This window comes from Salmo trutta, chromosome 17, assembly GCF_901001165.1.
Source record: "Salmo trutta chromosome 17, fSalTru1.1, whole genome shotgun sequence".
In the NCBI taxonomy this organism is placed as follows: Eukaryota; Metazoa; Chordata; class Actinopteri; order Salmoniformes; family Salmonidae; genus Salmo; species Salmo trutta.
This window is the reverse complement of record NC_042973.1, coordinates 24,191,941-24,210,533: the sequence shown is the minus strand read 5'-3', so window position 1 is coordinate 24,210,533 and position 18,593 is coordinate 24,191,941. Positions and strand designations below refer to the sequence as shown.

The window sequence follows — 18,593 nt, the reverse complement described above, 5'->3', positions numbered from 1 at the left end:
TGACCCCAAGAACACCATCCCCCACCGTCAAACATGGAGGTGGAAACATTATGCTTTGGGGGTGTTTTTCTGCTAAGGGGACAGGACAACTTCATCGCATCAAAGGGACGATGGACGGGGCCATGTACCGTCAAATCTTGGGTGAGAACCTCCTTCCCTCAGCCAGGGCATTGAAAATGGGTAGTGGATGGGTATTCCAGCATGACAATGACCCAAAACACATGGCCAAGGCAACAAAGGAGTGGCTCAAGAAGAAGCACATTAAGGTCCTGGAGTGGCCTAGCCAGTCTCCAGACCTTAATCCCATAGAACATCTGTGGAGGGAGCTGAAGGTTCGAGTTGCCAAACGTCAGCCTCGAAACCTTAATGACTTGGAGAAGATCTGCAAAGAGGAGTGGGACAAAATCCCTCCTGAGATGTGTGCAAACCTGGTGCCCAACTACAAGAAACGTCTGACCTCTGTGATTGCCAACAAGGGTTTTGTCACCAAGTACTAAGTCATGTTTTGCAGAGGGGTCAAATACTTATTTCCCTCATTAAAATGCATATCATTTTATAACATTTTTGACAAGCATTTTTCAGGATTTGTTTGTTGTTATTCTGTCTTTCACTGTTCAAATAAACCTACCATTAAATTTATAGACTGATAATTTCTTTGTCAGTGGGCAAACGTACAAAATCAGCAGGGGATCAAATACTTTTTTCCCTCGCTGTACCTTTACCTTCTCCTTTGTTTCCCATCAGCTTTACGCTCATTTGAGCTAAAACCACCAGTCAACACAGTTTTTGGCATGAGGGTCTGCTATACAAACTGATGGAAAGTGGTGTTGGGGTAAAAACATACGAAATTATAAAATCCATGTACACTAACAACAAGTGTGTGGTTAAAATAGGCAAAAAACATACACATTTCTTCCCACAGGGCCGTGGGGTGAGACAGGGATGGCGCTTAAGCCCCACCCTCTTCATCATATGTATCAACGAATTGGCAAGGGCACTAGAACAGCCTGCAGCACCCGGCTTCACTCTACTAGAATCTGAAGTCAAATGTCTACTGTTTGCTGATCATTTGGTGCTTTTGTCACCAACCAAGGAGGGCCTACAGCAGCACCTAGATCTTCTGCAGATATTCTGCCAGACCTGGGCCCTGACAGTAAATCCCAGTAAGACCAAAATAATGGTGTTCCAAAAAAGGTCCAGTCGCCAGGACCGCAAACACAAATTACATCTAAACACCGTTGCCCTAGAGCACACAAAAAACTATACATACCTTGGCCTAAACATCAGCGCCACAGGTAACTTCCACAAAGCTGTGAACGATCTGAGAGACACAGGCAAGAAGGGCATTCTATGCAATCAAAAGGAACATACAATTTCGACATACCAATTAGGATCTGGCTAAAAATACTTGAATCAGTTATAGAACCCATTGCCCTTTATGGTTATGAGGTCTGTGGTCCACTCACCAACCATTAATTCACAAAATGGGACAAACACCAAATTGAGACTCTCCATGCAGAATTCTGCAAAAAATATCCTCTGTGTACAACGTAAAAAAACAAATAATGCATGCAGAGCAGAATTAGGCCGATACCCGCTAATTATCATAATCCAGAAAAGAGACTTTAAATTCTACAACCACCTAAAAGATTCCCAAACCTTTACAAAGCCATCACCTACAGAGAGATGAACCTGGAGAAGAGTCCCTTAAGCAAGCTGGTCCTGGGGCTCTGTTCACAAACACAAACAGACCCCACAGAGCCCAAGGACAGCAACACAATTAGACTCAACCAAATCATGAGAAAACAAACAGATAATTACTTGACACATTGGAAAGGATTAACAAAAAAACAGAGCATACTATTTGGCCCTAAACAGAGAGTACACAGTGGCAGAATACCTGACCACTGTGACTGACCCAAACTTAAGGAAAGCTTTGACTAGGTACAGATTCAGTGAGCATAGCCTTGCTATTGAGCAAGGCCACCATAGGCTATGTGCACACTGCCCACAAAATGAGATGGAAACTGATCTACACTTCTTAACCTCCTGCCAAATGTATGACCATATTAGAGAGACATATTTCCCTCAGATTACACAGATCCACGAAGAATTAGGAAACAAACCCGATTTTGATAAACTACTGGGTGAAATACTAGTGTGCCATCACAGCAGCAAGATTTGTGACCTGCTACCACAAGAAAAGGGCAACCAGTGAAGCACAAACACCATTGTAAATACAACCCATGTTTATGTTTATTTATTTTCCCTTTTGTACTTTAACCATTTGCACGTCGTTACAACATTGTATATATACATCATACAACATTTGTAATGTCTTTATTCTGTTGGATCTTCTCTGAGTGTAATGTTTACTGTTTGTAATGTTTACTGAGTGTAATGTTTTATTGTTTAATTCACTTTTGTATATTATCTGCTTCACTTGCTTTGACAATGTTAACATATGTTTCCCATGCCAATAAAGCCCCTTGAATTGAATTGAAGAGAGAGAGAGAAACTCAGAGAGAGAGAGTGAAGAGTGAGTGAATGAGACAGAGAGCAGGGAGGGTATGAGAAACAATCTCTCAAGTAAAGAGGGGGCGGTGTTAGAGAGAGCAGTTTGGGTTGTTCTTCTATTCAAAGCCTGAGTTAAATTTTTCCAGCATTCTTTAATTTGAGGATGGTGTAGATTAAGCCGAAAAAAAAGGATCTTGTCTCCCCTTTCTTTTTAATCCTGGACAGCCCACATGAGAAGCACAATGATTGAGTAATACTGTCAAAACAGATATTATCTTGCAGCCGCCGTGCGCATACTGGCGTGCATGTGTTTGGGCGTGTGTGTGTGTGTGTGTGTGTGTGTGTGTGCGTGCGTGCGTGCGTGTGCGTGCAGATGTGTGTGTGAGTGAAGGGATGGGATGGAGAGTGTTGGGAAGGAAGGACAGAGAGACGAGTTTGACACTGGGTTCATGTTCAACTGAATAGATTTCGAGAAATGTGAATGATGCGAGGGAGAGAACATGGTGCTTTTAATAGCCTCTAAATGTAAGTCACTTCAAGTGGAGCGTGATTCACATTGGGTAACCTACCTTGAACAAAACAACATACACTATCCCTCACTTGTCAGCGCCAAGTCCACTGATGTGATGATGAATGCAAAAACCTTATTTTAAACCTAAAATTGCATAGCTATATGTCAACTGACACATAGCCAGATGCCCTTGTATGTGGTGACCAATGGTGTTCCTCTGTCCCTCCAGTTCCAGACCACTGAATAGAAACCAGCTGTATATGTCAGTTGACCAGTCTTGTCCCTCTGTCTCCGGCTGTTCCTCCAGTTCCAGGCCAATGTGGATGAGGGCTCCACAGGCGTGGTGGTCAACCTGACTGTGGACGACAGAGATGACCCTGCGACGGGGGCGTGGCGAGCCGTCTACTCCATCATCAACGGTGACCCCACCCAGAGCTTTGAGATCCAAACCAACCCTGACAACAATGAGGGCATGCTTTCCCTCATCAAGGTAACCACAGGGCCCAAAAGTTATCTCAATTATCTCTTAAATGTCTCTCTTAATTATCTTTCTCAAATATCTCTCATCTCTCTTATTGATGGAATAGCTAATAAAGGTGTGTTTGTGGTGTCACTATAACAGGCAGGTTGGATGGTGATATTATATACGGCACGATTTGGCCAATTCACCGGAGATATGAACATACAGCACAGTAAAGACCCTGTAGCACTCACAGTTTTTATTGCTCTCATTATTCCAATAAGTGTGTGTTCTCATTCAATATAGCAATACAGGATACAGGAATACAGGATATTTGTAACCTTGGTAACATTGTATGTTTCACTCTAGTACACTGCAGTTTGCCCCTTTACTCTCATGTGTAATTTTCTCCTACATTATTGACATACTATGAGAGCAACCTGTTACACACTGAGAGTCCAAAACATTAGGAACACTTGCTCATTCCATATACTGAGCAGCTATGATCCCTTACTGATGTCACTTGTTAAATCCACTTCAATCAGTGGTGAAGAAACAGGTTAAATTAGCATCTTTAAGCCTTGAGACAATTGAGACATGGATTGTGTATGTGTGCTATTCAGAGGGTGAATGGCAAGGTAAAATATTTAAGTGCATTTGAACGGGGTATGGTAGTAGGTGACAGGCTCACCAATTTGAGTGGGGCAAGAACTGCAACGCTGCTGGGTTTTTCACACTCAACAGTTTCCTATGTGTATCAAGGACATCCAGGCAACTTGACACAACTGTGGGAAGCATTGGCGTCAACATGGGCCAGCATCTCTGTGGAACAATTCGACACCTTGCAGAGTCCATGAGGCTGTTCTAAGATCAAAAGGGGGTGCAACTCAATATTAGGAAAGTTGTCCTAATGTTTTGTCCACTCAGTGTGGAAGTGACATGTTAACTACATGATAAACACTCTCATCTCCTCCCCTCTCCTCCCCTTTCCTCTCCTCTCCTCCTCTAGCCTCTAGACTATGAGAGCTTAGTGTTCCACACACTGCTGATCAAGGTGGAGAACGAGGACCCCCTGGTGCCAGATGTGGGCTACGGCTCCAGTTCTACAGCCACCGTACACGTCACCATCCTGGACGTCAACGAAGGACCCGTCTTCTTCCCCGACCCCCTCCAGGTCACCAAGATGGAGAACGTCCCCCTGGGAAGCTTCGTGGCCTTACTCAACGCCACCGACCCAGACGTCCTCCAATCACAGAGCATCAGGTAAGTGATGAGGTCATCAAGCTGCGCCAGGTAGAACATTCTGCAACATTCAGAGTTCCACACATTCAGCGTGGACATTAGGTCCACACTGACTGCCAGCTTGACAACAATGAGCTGTGTGCAGGTATGTTATTGTGCAGTAAATCTCATTAGGTGTTGATTCCACAGATGCTCGCCTTTGTTATTGATTGAAACTGGTCAAGGCGGGCAGTCAGGGTTAAAAAATGATCATGTACAAGGAAGTTTGTTCTCTCTCTTTTCACCTCTTTACCATCTCTCAACTTCAGAGTTTGTCTATGGTATTGAACGAGAGAGATTCTTCTCAGTGAGCTTCTCCATGTAAGTGTGACAAGGTGATTTAACAAAGACTACCTATCAGAAGTGTAGCCTGGCATGACAGCACGCCTCATGGTTTCCAGACATCTCTCCATCTGTTTCAGCTCTCACCTCTCTCTCCATCCCTCCATCCCTCAACTGTCCCGCCCTGTCTATCACCAGACACCCTATTTATCATCTTATGCATGTCAGCCAACCGCCTCTTATAAAACTGCCTGTCTGGCTGTCAACTTCCTGTAAACAGTCCAATTATTCCTCTGTCACCAGGGTGGCCTATTACTAGAGAGGCGTGTTCAGGTCAATTCTATTCTCCATGTCTAGGAGGGCTATTACTTTTTGCTGTGTGTAACAGTCAAATTGTTACCTGGCAGCCTTGGGGAGCCATTACGTGTTGGTGAACTTCTCTTGCTTTACAAAAGGGGAAAGTTGTGATTGCTTTATTGGCTTTAAGCAGAGATTTATGCTAAATGTGTGATGCTACAGCTCGTGAATTGTCGGTGTTACATCAAATTTTAAAGATTTTAATGTAAATATATCAGGCCATAGATATCAGGCCCTCTGTGGAAAGGGTTTTACATGGAATCCAAAATGGTTCTTCAAATGGTTCTCCTACGAGGACAGCCAAATAACCCTTTTAGGTTCTACAGTGGTTCCTCCTTTAAAAGTTGCATCATACTGCAGCACACCTTGCGGGCTGCTGCAGCATTCTATGGCACGTTATTTAATTGTCAGCCATTTATTACATTAATGCAAGTTAGTGCTAATTTGACCACCAGAGGGCATCTTTGAGAAGCATTTGATATTCTCCCAAATTGGCATTACTAGAGAATTTAAAACCTTTTTGGTAATAACATAGTATATGGGAATGATTTCAAGAAATTTGGCTTAATTAATTTTATTAATATTATGGTGTTTCTATTCCGAGAAAAATTAAAAACAAAACCCTCTGGGTTTCCGTTAGAATGGAATGGAAAATATTGCGCTGTACAACGTGACGGTCGGGAGTAGGCTACAGCATAAAAGGTTTGGAGAATTCTAAATTAATATCTAAGGGGCATAACATCTCCACACCCTAATTGTAGTGTAACCAATACTCATTTTGCCTATGGTAGGCCTATAGTATATCTATTAAAAAAAGAATTCAATGATGTGACTCTCCGCCAATAATTACATTTAGAGGATTGGCGGATTCTAAATTAATGTCTATGGGGCATTTTTCGTGAGGATCTGTGAGAATATCTAAGGGGCTTTTATATAATTCTAAATTAATTAACAATAAGAAGAATCGCTTTGTTTATAAAGTAACAATATTTTGGAGATTTCATTTTCATTGAGCCTAGAGTGAGCGAGAAAAAGGCAATCCTTGAACATGGGGTGAGACATTCTCACTCATTTGTAAATAAAGCCAGTTTGTTATTTAGAATTATTTATTTCTGGAGAAATCTAACATGATTATTTAGCAGACATCACGTGCTTATATTCAGTCAAGACATACAGTCGAAGTCAGAAGTTTAAATACACTTTGGTTGGAGTCATTAACCTCTCTAGTACATGTGGGACGAACTCGTCCCACCTACGTAACAGCCACTGAAATCCAGTGGCGCGATTTTTGAATCGTTAGAAATGCTATAACTTCAATTTCTCAAACATATGACTATTTCACAGCTATTTAAAGACAAGAATCTCGTTAATCTAACCCCACTGTCCGATTTCAAAAAGGCTTTACAACAAAAGCAAAACATTAGATTATGTCAGCAGAGTACCCAGCCAGAAATAATCACACAGCCATTTTTCAAGCTAGCATATCATGTCACATAAACCCAAACCACAGCTAAATGCAGCACTAACCTTTTATAATCTTCATCAGATGACACACCTAGGACATTGTGTTATACAATACATGCATGTCTGTTCAATCAAGTTCATATTTATATCAAAAACCAGCTTTTTACATTAGCATGTGACGTTCAGAAAAAGCATAACCACCGCAAACTTCCGGTGAATTTACTAACAGTTTGCTAAATTACTCACGATAAACGTTCACAAAAAGCATAACAATTATTTTAAGAATTATAGATACATTACCCCTCTATGCACTCGATATGTCCGATTTTAAAATAGCTTTTCGGATGAAGCACATTTTGCAATAATCTAAGTACATAGCCCGGCATTACAGGGCTAGCTATTTAGATACCCACCCAGGTCAGCATCCACCAAAATCACATTTCCTATAAGAAAGATGTTCTTACCTTGCTTGTTCTTCATCAGAATACACTGCCAGGACTTCTACTTCAATAACAAATGTTGGTTTGGTCCCAAATAATCCATCGTTATATCCAAACAGCGACGTTTTGTTCGTGAGTTCTAGAATGCTTTTTCGCGGTGTCGCGCATGGCGCATTGGCGTGTCAAAAATGTCTAAATATTCCATTACCGTACTTCGAAGCATGTCAACCGCTGTTTAAAACCAATTTTTATGCCATTTATGTCATAGAGAAGTGTTAATATTCCGACCGGGAGTATGCATTGAGCCTAAACAGCCGAATAAAATTTCTCCTCAGAAGCGACTCATGCACGCGCATCATTGAAAGGTCCTCCGAGCATCCACTTACAAAAGGCGATAATATATTTCAACCTGAGGTTCCCTCGTAAACCTTCAGTTATTTCGCGGGCTCTGAGAGCCTATTGGAGCCCTGGGAATTGTCACGTTACAGCTAAGATCCTTACTTTTCAATAAAAAGAGGTAAGACGCACGACTCCTTGTCAGACAGGGTACTTCCTGCTTGAAGCCTTGTCAGGTTTTTGCCTGCCATAGGAGTTCTGTTATACTCACAGACACCATTCAAACAGTTTTAGAAAATTCAGAGTGTTTTCTATCCAAACCTGAACAATAATATGCATATTCTAGCTTCTGAGTTGGTGTAGGAGGCCGTTAAAAATGGGAACATATTTTTTCCAAAATTCTCAATACTGCCCCCTATACCAAACAGGTTAAAACTAGTTTTTCAACCACTCGACAAATTTCTTGTTAAGAAACTATAGTTTGGCAAGTCGGTTAGGACATCTACTTTGTGCATGACACAAGTAATTTTGTATTACAATTCCAGTGGGTCAGAAGTTTACGTACACTAAGTTGACTGTCCCTTTAAACCGCTTGGAAAATTCCAGAAAATGATGTCATGGTATTAGAAGTTTCTGATAGGCTAATTGACATCATTTAAGCCAATTGGAGGTGTACCTGTGGATGTATTTCAAGGCCTAACTTCAAACTAAGTGCCTCTTTGCCTGACATCATGGGGAAATCAAAAGAAATCAGCCAAAACCCTGGGAAATATATTGTAGACCTCCAAAAGTCTGGTTCATCCTTGGGAGCAATTTCTAAATGCCTGAAGGTAACACATTCATCTGTACAAACAATAGTACGCAAGTATAAACACCATGGGACCACGCAGCCATCATACCGCTCAGGAAGGAAACGTGTTCTATCTCCTGGAGATGAACGTACTTGGTGTGAAAATGCAAATCAATCCCAGAACAACAGCAAAGGATCTAGTGAAGATGCGAGAGGTACAGATACAAAAGTATCTATAACCACAGTAAAACAAGTCCTATATCGACATAACCTGAAAGGCCGCTCTGTAAAAGGAAGAAGCCACTGCTCCAAAACCGGCATAAAAAATCAGACTATGGTTTGCAACTGCACATGGGGACAAAGATTGTACTTTTTGGAGAAATGTCCTCTGATCTGATTAAACAAAAATAGAACTGTTTGACCATAATGACCGTCGTTATGTTTGGAGGAAAAAGGGGGAGGCTTGCAAGCCGAAGAACACCATCCCAACCGTGAAGCACGGGGGTGGCAGCATCATGTTGTGGGGGTGCCTTGCTGCAGGAGGGACTGGCGCACTTCACAAAATAGATGGCATCATGAGGATGGAACATGATGTGTATATATTGAAGCAACATCTCAAGACATCAGTCAGGAGTTAAAGCTTTGTCGCAAACGGGTCTTCAAAATGGACAATGACCACAAGCATACTTCCAAAATTGTGTCAAAATGGCTTAAGGACAAAGAAGTCAATATATTGGAGTGGCCATCACAAAGCCCTGACCTCAACCCTATAGAAAATTTGTGGGCAGAACTGAAAAAGTGCTACTAAATACTAATTGAGTGTAGGTAAACTTCTGACCCCCTGGACCAAACCAACATTTGTTATTGAAGTAGAAGTCCTGGGAGTGCATTCTGACGAAGAACACCAAAGGTAATAACATTTTTCTTATAGTAAATCTGACTTTGGTGAGGGCTAAACTTGGTGGGTGTCTAAATGGCTAGCCCTGTGGTGCCGGGCTATCTACTTAGAATATTGCAAAATGTGCTTTCACCGAAAAGCTATTTTAAAATCGGACATAGCGAGTGCATAGAGGAGTTCTGTATCTATAATTCTTAAAATAATTATGTTTTTTGTGAACGTTTATTGTGAGTAATTTAGTAAATTCACCGGAAGTTTGCGGGGGGTATGCTAGTTCTGAACGTCACATGCTAATGTAAAAAGCTGGTTTTTGATATAAATATGAACTTGATTGAACAAAACATGCATGTATTGTATAACATAATGTCCTAGAAGTGTCATCTGATGAAGATCATCAAAGGTTAGTGCTGCATTTAGCTGTGGTTTGGGTTTATGTGACATTATATGCTAGCTTGAAAAATGGGTGTCTGATTATTTCTGGCTGGGTACTCTGCTGACATAATCTAATGTTTTTCTTTCGCTGTAAAGCCTTTTTGAAATTGGACAGTGTGGTTAGATTAACGAGAGTCTTGTCTTTAAAATGGTGTAAAATAGTCATATGTTTGAGAAATTGAAGTAATAGCATTTCTAAGGTATTTGAATAACGCGCCACAGGATTCCACTGGCTGTTAAGTAGTTGGGACGATTTCGTCCCACCTACCCTAGAGAGGTTAAGCAACCTTTGACTGGACAGGTCTCGTGCTTCGGGTTAATGCGTACTGTGGCGAGGCCAAGTATCTTCAGGCCGGTGTGTGCAGTGCCAGCACCCCGCATTTGCCAGGGGGAATTGGGCACCCAGCCAGTACGGGCGGTGCCAGTCCTGCGCTCGAGACCGCCAGTGCGCCTCTACGGTCCAGTGTATCCTGCTCCTCGCACTCGCCCTGAGGTGCGTGTCTTCAGTCTGGCACATCCAGTACCAGCACCATGCACCAGGCTTCCAGTGCGTCAGCCAAGTCCAACTCGTCCTGTTCCTGCTCCTCACACTAGCCGTGAGGTGCGTGTCTCCAGTCTGGCACATCCCAAGCCAGCACCAAGCACTAGGCTTCCAGTGCATCAGCCCAGTCCAGTATGTCCTGTTCCTGCTCCTCGCACTAGCCTTGAAGTGCGTGTCTCCAGTCTGATACCTCCAGTACCAGCACCACGCACTAGGCTTCCAGTGCATCAGCCCAGTCCTGTACGTCCTGTTCCTGATCCTCGCACTAGGCCTGAGGTGCGTGTCCCCAGTCTGGTACCTCCACTACCAGCCCCACGCATCAGGCTTACAGTGCGTCAGCCCAGTCCCGAGCTTCCGACGACAGTGCCTCGTCCAGAGTGTCCGGTAACAGTGCATCGTCCAGAACTTCCGGTAACAGTGCCTCGTCCAGAGTGTCCGGCAACAGTGCCTCGTCCAGAGTGTCCGGCAACAGTGCCTCGTCCAGAGTGTCCGGCAACAGTGCCTCGTCCAGTGTGTCCGGCAACAGTGCCTCGTCCAGAGTGTCCGGCAACAGTGCCTCGTCCAGAGTGTCCGGAACCAGGAGAGACGGCCCACTGTCCGGAACCAAGAGAGTCGTCCTACAGTCCGGAGCTCCCAGAGTCGTCCTACAGTCCGGAGCTCCCAGAGTACAGTCCAGGGTCCTCAGTGACAGGCTTTAGGCAGAGGTATTCAGTGGGGGTGGACTGGTCAGGTAGGGAACTAAGGCCTGAGCCTAAGCCACCTCCACTGTAGGAGGTTTGGGGAGGGGGGGTGTAGCACGGGAGCCATCGGTGACGGCAGCCACCCTCCCTTCCCTCCCTTTAGGGGTTTGTTTTTGTAGTTTTTTTTGTTTGTAAGGTGCATCCGGGGTATGCACATTTGGGGGGGGGGGGGTACTGTCACGTCCTGACCAGTAAAGGGGTTATTTGTTCTTATAGTTTGGTCAGGACGTGGCAGGGGGTATTTGTTTTTGTGGTTCAGGGTGTGTTTGTGTATGTGTTCATGTAGAGGGGGTATTTGGTTTATATGGTTTGGGGTGGTTGTGTATGTAGTGGGGTATTTGATTTATTAGTCCAGGGTTTTGGTTATTGTTCTATGTTAGTTTAGTTCTATGTTCAGTCTAGTCGTTTGTATTTCTATGTTTAGCTAATTGGTGTTGGCCTTCAGTTGGAGGCAGCTGTCTATCGTTGCCTCTGATTGAAGGTCCTATAAATAGGTATGTGTTTGTCATGGGATTTTGTGGGAGATTGTTTCTTGTTTTGCTGTATGCCTGACGAGACTGTCTAGTTCGTTTTTTTTTTGTATACGTTGTTTGTGTTTTTCCTTCTTCACTAATAAGAGCATAACATTTCTGCACCCTAAGTTTTAAATTCTAGTCTAAAAAATAACCAAACGGAGATGAATGAAAAAATAAAAATCTCATTGATTTATCAAGACCAGTCCCCATGCTTGTTTCAGAGCAGCACAAAACTGTGCTAAAATAGTTGTAGGCTTTTGCTTCAAACCCTATTGCTTCTAACTTCAATATGCTTTTTAAATAAAGAAGACCAACAACTTTTAACAGCACATTACTCAACACCAGTGAGACTCATGTCGCCTACAGTATATTGAAAAATATGACGTGACTCTCCGCCAATAATTACATGTAGAGGATTGGAGGATTCTAAATTTAAACCAAAAGCCACCTCATGGGTCTCCCAGTGGCGGCCGGCACGGGTATCGAACCTGCAACAATGTAGGTCTAGCCTCCAAAGAAATAAACTCCAATTAAGCCCTCTTGTTGTTTGTATAGTCAAAATAAAATGAAGATTATTGTTGAAATGAATTGCTCGACTGGTGTAGAATTTCTACTTTAACTCTGCATAACAAGTTAGCTATATTTTCAGCACCAGCCACTGTTCACCTCCTATTGATTGCACTGGGTCAATTGTGCACCACCCTATGGCACTCCCAATCATGGTCGGATGTGATACAGCCTGTATTTGAACCAAGGACTGTAGTAATGCCTCTTGCACTGAGATGCAATGCCTTAGAAAGGTCAAAACAAATTCTTTGTTGCAAATTCTTTGTTGTTTTTTTCACACCTAACTCGGCTATTAGACAATTCTTTAGTAAAGTTTGAATAGTCTATTGTTCAGCTAATATCCCATCCTAGAAACGTTGTTTGCAGAATTCACAGCCTGCTACAGTACGCTTGTGAAAAACAAAATGCCTCCAGCTGTAGAAACACAGAATATCTAAGGTGCTTTTATATAATTATAATGCAGGGTTAATAATAATAATTTTTTCCCCTTTCCACTTGTTAAATAGCCTGGATTGTTACTCCCATCTTGTTCCTCGCCCTCTTCCACGCATCATTCTCCGCCTGAGGGGTTCGCTTGTGGGCGTGCTGGCAGGATAGGGCAGCACCTTCGGTTGTGCGTCAAGAATTCGGCATAGCAAGTTTGTATGAAGGTCTGGTTATTCACAGGCAAATAGTAATATGCTCGAAACTGCTCTGGTGACAAACTTTGCTGCCCTGTTTCTAGTAGTCCACATGGCTGGGAGAACCTATTCAAGTAAGTAAACACATTTTGAAAATGTAAAAAACAATGTATTATTAGCTACAGTAACTAGCTACAGTGCATTTGAACTAAAATGAGCTGCTAACATAGCTAGCTAGTTTACATACTGTACAGATAGCTAGCTAAGTTAAATACATTTGACCAGTTACCTAACTTCATATTAGCTAGCTATCTTGATATATTTAACACTGTAAAATACATGTGTAGGTAGCTAGCTAACCGCCATGGAGGAGGGTGAAAGGATAGCAGGCCCAGCTGTCAAAGTGAGAGAGTAGGCTATTCTGGATAAAGCAGGTCATTTTGTGTAGTTCCAGTCCTTAGAAGTGAGGACAGAGAACATCATATTCAGTGCTGTCTAATTTGAGTATAATGAAGTCTATTTCTTGTGATGTTTTCTGTCCTCAGATACAGAGAACTGTGAAAGCCTGTCTGCAGATTAAGAGGTCCCAATGAAGAACAGCGGTTCTCATTCCTGGTCCTGGGGACTCAAAGCGGTGCACATTTTTGTTTTTGCCTTAGCACAACACAGCTGATTCAAATGATCAAGTCATCATCAAGCTTCAAGTGGTATTTATGTATTCATTTGTGACGCTATCCTTGATATGATCCTGCTATTGTCACATGCTACACATGTATCTATCTATCCAATGTTGTCGTGATTTGTTATAAGGGATATTATACTTTAGTAATTCACAATGATCTGGTAATGTAAAAGTATAATAATGACATTATCTTCTATTGTTTGTCTTCATGTGTCTGTTTTTCAGCATAAAGTACTCTGTAGCCACTTAGTGTGGACATCAGGTGAGACTACACACACAGATTCCTGTTGAACACAGTCTCTTTAACTACCTTATTTTCTCAATAACAGTCTCTCTCCTTCACTTCATCCCTCTCCCCCTTCTCCCTAAATCCTCTAGGTTATATCAGCTGTGTTGGTGAACCCCTCCCGCATCTGACCTGGCTGACATTGAGGGCACAGCATGATCATAGATGGGAGGTCACTTGGTCAGGTCAACAGGAAGTATTATTAACTTCTTGGGGCTATGTGAGACGTTAGCGTGCCACCCGTGGCGCACCCTATCAACAGCAGGTGCATTTCAAGAGCGGCAAATTTGAAACCAAATAAATGTCAAAATTCATGTACAGAGAGTACATTGACAATAGCTGTGTGTAGTGTATTGTCGATTCAAAGACAGGCGTCACCAAAACCATAAAATCAGCTAAAATTATGCACTAACCTTTTACAATCTCCATCAGATGACACTCCTAGGACATTATGTTAGACAATGCATGCATTTTTAGTTCTATCAAGTTCATATTTATATCTAAAAACAGTGTTTTACTATGGCGTTGATGTTCAGGAAATCGTTTCCCTCCAATACCGGCAGTCAAGTCATGACAACAAAATAATTAATTAATATTAGAAAACATTGGTAAAATATTATATTGTCATTCAAAGAATTATAGATTTACATCTCTTGAACGCAATGGACTTGCCAGATTTAAAATTAACCGTACTGGGAAATCACACTTTGCAATAATCTGAGCACTGCGCCAGAAAAATACGCATTGCGATACAGACTAACCGCCATGTTGGAGAGATCTAAAATCGAAAATACTATGTAAATAATCCATTACCTTTGATTCTCTTCATCAGATGTCACTTCCAAAGAATCCCAGGTCCATAACGAATGTAGTTTTGTTCAAAAAAGCTCATCATTTATGTCCAAAAACCTCCGTGTTGTAGCACATGATCTAAGCCAGCCGGACTTCACTTCACTTCAAGAACAGAAAAAATATATTTTCGTTCGTTCAAACATGTCAAACGTTGTATCGCATAAATCATTAGGGCCTTTTTTAACCAGAACATGAATAAAATTCAAGGCGGACCATTGGGTTCTCTTTTAAAACGTTTCGGAATGAGAGTACCCACCGTCAAATCGCACGCCAGGTGTCTAATGGGCCATTGCCGTTCCAACGCTCTTCTGCAGTCAGATCTCACTGTAGAAGACTCAAAACACTTTGTAAAGGCTGGGGACATCTTGTGGAAGCAATAGGAAGTGCCAAAACATTCCTCACCCCCTTTGTTTTTCAATGGTATAGGCTTAAAGTCAATTCAATACATCAGGTATCCACTTCTTGTCAGAATCTGTCTCAGGGTTTTGCCTGCCAAATGAGTTCTGTTATACTCACAGACACCATTCAAACAGTTTTTGAAACTTTAGGGTGTTTTCTATCCATATATAATAAGTATATGCATATTGTAGTTACTGGATAGGATTAGTAACCAGATTAAATCGGGTACATTTTTTTATCCAGCCGTGAAAATACTGCCCCCTATACCCTAACAGGTTAAAGAGATGCTTTACATTGAAATACAGATACAGATAGAGATGTAGTAGTTCCAGAGTTAATAATCCAAGGTCAGTTTAGAATTTCAACTCCTGATGATTATGATGACTGACTGTGTTAGAATGAAAAAAACAAATCTTAATCATGCTCTCACTCTATCCATCTGTCTCTAGTCTGTGGGTATGTTTTGATGTGAGAGAGGAAGCCAGTCCAGTCATCGCCACCTCACCCGCTCTTAAGATAACCTTTGGGTCAACTGGGGGCCCAAGGCTGGTTAGGAGACACCACTAGAGACACTATGAAATTGTGATGAACTGAGAAAATATTAGGGTAGCACTTTAATTCATGAATCATATGCTTGTAATGAATACGAGGGGAGACAGAGAGCTGGATTCAAGCGCAGGGCGTAGCAGGTGTTTATTGCAAAGCACCACAGGAGGAAGCAGGTATCTGGGTCCAGGGGCAGGCAGAAGGTCATACACAGGGGTCCAAAAGGGTAACAGTACAGGCAGGGAAAAGGCTAGTAAAGTAGTCCGGGAGATCAGGCAATATGTAGATGACAGGAAATCCGATAGGCTAAAGTACGAGGCAGGCAAAAACAATGGGGTGCAAAGAACTGAACTAAATACTGTGTGATAATGACATACAGGTGATTAGAATTCAGGTGATTGGGATCTGGAGAGTGGGCTGCGTTCAGGGGATGTAGGTGTTTGAGGGTGTGAGTTGGCAGCAGACGTTACAATGCTGTCTTCTCTGCTCTTACCTCTTTCCCCTTCTGTCTTCTACACCTCTCTCCCCACCTCTTCTTTCTTCATCTTTTTTTTATAATAGACAATGTATGTGCATTGAAGTACAGATTGAATTTGTATTCATAATATATTACAATTATAATAGGTATAATGCATGTATTATGTATTTATAACACCTGGATAATGAAATTTCAATAAAGCGTTTTACATTGTCCACTGGTTGGAATTAAATATCTCATTGAAATACTACACCTATCTTGTGTCCTCAGATTAATGCAGATGAAGGGAGTTAGATATGCAAAGGAAGTGTGGTTTACTGTTTTCTTTTCTGTATATATGAATTACAAATCAGCCTTTACTTAAATCACGCTCCTAGTTTATTGTATAGTTACAATGTGTAATCACTGATGTCCCAGGAGCAGGAGTGGTAAACACTGTTGAAGTGTATAATTGTAATACATACATGCAGACACAGCATTATTCAAAGAATGGAGTTTGATACAGCTGGTATTGGATATGACTGAAAAAGAATGTCTCACAGAGATTCATACCTGAAACGCACCTTTATTTTGCCAAGAGTGCATGATCAGTAAATATATTCAATGTACAGGCTACAATGTGGGGATCTCATGTGTGGTAATAACTACATGCATATAGGACTTGCATCCTTGGCACAATAAAGTTATTATATTCTACTCAATCAATAGGCTTCATTAATGCCATTCAGACTTGAAGTCGATACAACGACTATGAAAGCTGAGGTTCATAGATTGTTATGACTGTTAGTTCAGAACCTAACGTTTTAACTTCTTTGGGCTATGTGGGACGTTAGTGTGCCACCCGTGGCGCACCCTATCAACAGCAGGTGCATTTCAAGAGCGGCAAATTTGAAACCAAATAAATGTCAAAATTCAAATTTCTCAAACATACAACTAACTTACACCCTTTGAAAGATAAACATCTCCTTAATCTAACCACGTTGTCCGATTTCAAAAAGGTTTTACGGCGAAAGCATAAAGTTAGGTTATGTTAGGAGAGTACATTGACAATAGCTGTGTGTAATGTATTGTCGATTCAAAGACAGGCGTCACCAAAACCATAAAATCAGCAAAAATTATGCACTAACCTTTTACAATCTCCATCAGATTACACTCCTAGGACATTTGTTAGACAATGCATGCATTTTTAGTTCTATCAAGTTCATATTTATATCCAAAAACAGCGTTTTACTATGGCGTTGATGTTCAGGAAATCGTTTCCCTCCAATAACCGGCAGTCAAGTCATGACAACAAAATAATTAATTAATATTAGAAAACATTGGTAAAATATTATATTGTCATTCAAAGAATTATAGATTTACATCTCTTGAACGCAATCGACTTGCCAGATTTAAAAATAACCTTACTGGGAAATCACACTTTGCAATAATCTGAGCACTGCGCCCAGAAAAATACGCATTGCGATACAGACTAACCACCATGTTGGAGAGATCTAAAATCGAAAATACTATGTAAATAATCCATTACCTTTTGATTGTCTTCATCAGATGTCACTTCCAGGAATCCCAGGTCCATAACGAATGTAGTTTTGTTCAAAAAAGCTCATCATTTATGTCCAAAAAGCTCCGTGTTGTTAGCACATGATCTAAGCCAGCCGGACTTCACTTCACGAACGTAAAAAATATATTTACGTTCGTTCAAACATGTCAAACGTTGTATCGCATAAATCATTAGTGCCTTTTTTAACCAGAACATGAATAAAATTCAAGGCGGACGATTGGGATCTCTTTTAAAACGTTTCGGAACGAGAGTACCCACCATCAACTTGCGCGCCAGGGGTCTAATCGGCCATCACCGTTCCAAGTCTCTTATTCGGTCAGATCTCACTGTAGAAGACTCAAAACACTTTGTAAAGGCTGCAGACATCTAGTGGAAGCAATAGGAAGTGCCAAAACATTCCTCAGCCCCTTTGTTTTTCAATGGCATAGGCTTAAAGTCAATTCAACACATCAGGTATCCACTTCCTGTCAGAATCTGTCTCAGGGTTTTGCCTGCCAAATGAGTTCTGTTATACTCACAGACACCATTCAAACAGTTTTAGAAACTTTAGGGTGTTTTCTATCCATATATAATAAGTATATGCATATTGTAGTTACTGGGTAGGATTAGTAACCAGATTAAATCGGGTACATTTTTTTATCCAGCCGTGAAAATACTGCCCCCTATACCCTAACAGGTTAACTAGGCAAGTCAGTTAAGAACAAATTCTTATTTTCAATGACAGCCTAGGAACAGTAGGTTAACTGCCTTGTTCAGGGGCAGAATGACAGATTTTTGCAACATTTCAGTTATTAGTCCAACGCTCTAACCACTAGGCTACCTGCCAGCCCGATATGATTGGTTATACAAAAACCTTGGGACCCAAATGCATAATGAGTGCTCCAACTCCCCCTTGCGGTGGTCTGGAGCAATGAAGCCATGACGCTGGGTACCTCTAAGTAAGCTCGCAACTTTTAAAGGAGGAACCACTGTAGATAACACCATTTTTTCAAGAGTGTACTTTACTGTCTTGCTCTCTCTTTTATCTGTGTCTCTCTG

The 18,593-nt window shown here is 41.7% G+C and overlaps 1 protein-coding gene across 4 annotated transcripts in view; it reads left to right on the top strand.

Annotated features, from left to right (window-relative positions):
• The window catches only part of LOC115151918 (cadherin-13), a 684,830-nt gene that overhangs the window by 524,896 nt on the left and 141,341 nt on the right, over window positions 1-18,593 (top strand). For all 4 annotated transcript variants that reach the window (XM_029696266.1, XM_029696265.1, XM_029696268.1 and 1 more), the window contains 2 exons: window positions 3,336-3,518; window positions 4,498-4,751. In XM_029696266.1, coding sequence (XP_029552126.1) covers window positions 3,336-3,518; window positions 4,498-4,751 — 437 coding nt within the window. The remainder of the gene's footprint in view (window positions 1-3,335; window positions 3,519-4,497; window positions 4,752-18,593) is intronic.